The sequence below is a fragment of the Aptenodytes forsteri genome, unplaced genomic scaffold (assembly GCF_000699145.1).
Source record: "Aptenodytes forsteri isolate BGI_AS27 unplaced genomic scaffold, ASM69914v1 Scaffold50, whole genome shotgun sequence".
Classification (NCBI taxonomy): Eukaryota; Metazoa; Chordata; class Aves; order Sphenisciformes; family Spheniscidae; genus Aptenodytes; species Aptenodytes forsteri.
The window spans coordinates 1,495,684-1,497,573 of record NW_008795126.1 but is presented as its reverse complement, the minus strand read 5'-3'; the positions used below and the strand labels follow the sequence as shown (position 1 = coordinate 1,497,573).

The 1,890-nt window shown below is 49.5% G+C and overlaps 1 protein-coding gene across 1 annotated transcript in view; it reads right to left on the bottom strand.

Annotated features, from left to right (window-relative positions):
* Window positions 1-898: 898 nt before the first annotated feature.
* FOXL1 (forkhead box L1) overlaps window positions 899-1,890 on the bottom strand; it is a 2,190-nt gene continuing 1,198 nt past the window's right edge. Inside the window, exon 2 of the mRNA XM_009277330.1 lies at window positions 899-983. Within this exon, the coding sequence (XP_009275605.1) occupies window positions 899-983 (85 nt within the window). The remainder of the gene's footprint in view (window positions 984-1,890) is intronic.

Below are 1,890 nucleotides of genomic sequence, written 5' to 3'. Positions count from 1 at the left end.
CTGGACACGTGCAGGTGCCGCGGGCTGGTGAGGTTGCTCAGCGCTGGTCCATGCCCTGCACGGCTCTCCCCGCGCCTGACGGGAACATCCACAGCTCCTTCAGGGGAGGGTTTTTAAAGAAGCAAAAAGGTTTCTCTGGGAATAAACCACCTTGTGACTGAGAGCATAAATAACCACTTTCTGGGGGCAAAACCCTTCCGTGGGCCAGGCTGCAGGGAGGCCAGGGGTGCAGGATCCCCAGCTGTGGGAACCGGCTTTAGAGCCTGAGGGAGACCCAGCTTCGCACGTCCTTGGAGGCAGCGTTCACCATCCATTTCACACGCGTGCCCAACTCCTAGCACATGCAAGCAGCTGGGGGTGGAGAGATGATCTGAGGTCTCTGCTGGGCAAGAACTAAGCTGGGATTTTCTTTAAATAAAGTCTATCTTGCAAATCTATATAAAAAGCCCCTTTCTCCTTTTTTATTCTCTTTTTTCACAGTGAGAAGCCGTAGCTCTGCCTATCCAGGGATCCGCCTATGAGCATCTTTCTTTTGGGAAACTCAGCATCAGTTCCCACCTTTTGGAGGTTTTCTATACTTTTCCATGTGAGAGCTCTTTGCCTTGTGTTGAAATGAGCCCCCCTGAGCTCCTGGTCCAAATGTCAAGGCAGTTGGATGCTGGCCATCCTCTGCAAAAGCTGAATCACAACTCACCTGAGAAACCCAGATTTTCAATAGTCCAGGTGCTAATTTAAGGACAGGCTTTGCTAGTGACACAGGGTGGGGTGGAGGAAGGGGAGCGAAGGAGAAACAGAATCATTTTGGGAAACATTATCCCAGTGGCAAGGAATGGGTAATTTTCCAGGCTCCTGTTTTTAGCCTCTCCCACCTTTTCCCTCCTCCTGGCAGCATGGTCCATCATGCCATCACCAGGATATTTGCACCAGAGCTTGCTGCTGCCTCCAGCAGCAGGCCCCGCTCCTCGGCCCTCCGGCTGCACGAGCTGAGGGGTGTTTTACAACGCATCAGCCACAGTCCTGAACAAAATACTTTTATTGGATATAGGTTCGGTTTCATAATGAAAATTGAGAATATAGATTTTTTTTTTTCCAAAAGGGCATTTATCCACTAATATACAAAAAGCCTCTATTTATGGCAAAAAAGAAAAAAAAGAAATATTCCTGATTGCTCATAATGTGTCTGGAGTCTTCCATCTTTAAGAAAAAAGAAAACTTCAGATGATGTCTTTTCTTATTTTTTTCCTGGTAGTTGTCCGGGCTGTTAAGACGGCTACTTCGAAACGCCAGGACCAGCCTCCACAACCCTGCTTCAGTCTTTTTTGGTCGAAGCAGCTGATCCCAGCAAGACATGGAAACCGGCCGCATCTCCACGTTCACAACGTGTTTGCTCGTCCGTTCCCCTCTCTCTAGCCACATCAGTGAGACAGAAACGCTATCACGATACTCGAGAAGCACAAGTGCTAGGCAGGAAACCAGCTTGCGTTAACGCCATGAGTTATGTACAGTGCTGAGTCAAAGCAAGCAGGATTGTGCAGAATGAGCCTGGATTGTTTGGTCTGCCCTTATTTCAGCTCCGCTTACCTGCCTTTTACCCACTTGGAAGACTGGGCCGGTAGGGCAATATCAGGAATTATGATGTGCAGGCACCCGTGGGTATTGATGGCAAAACAAAACTCAGCCTCCTCCCCCAGGGATGGAAGGGCCGGGTTTGGTTTCCAAAAGAAAAAAAAAGAAAAAAAAAAAAAAAAAAAGAAAACCGAAGACCCGAAGGGCTTGGCAGAAACCAGGTCTGAGAAACCTGAGGGATGCAAAGACTAAAGATGCGGAGCAAACCCGGCGGGGCTTGGAGGCCAGCGTGGGACCCCCCCCGCTGCCTGCCTCTGTACCTCC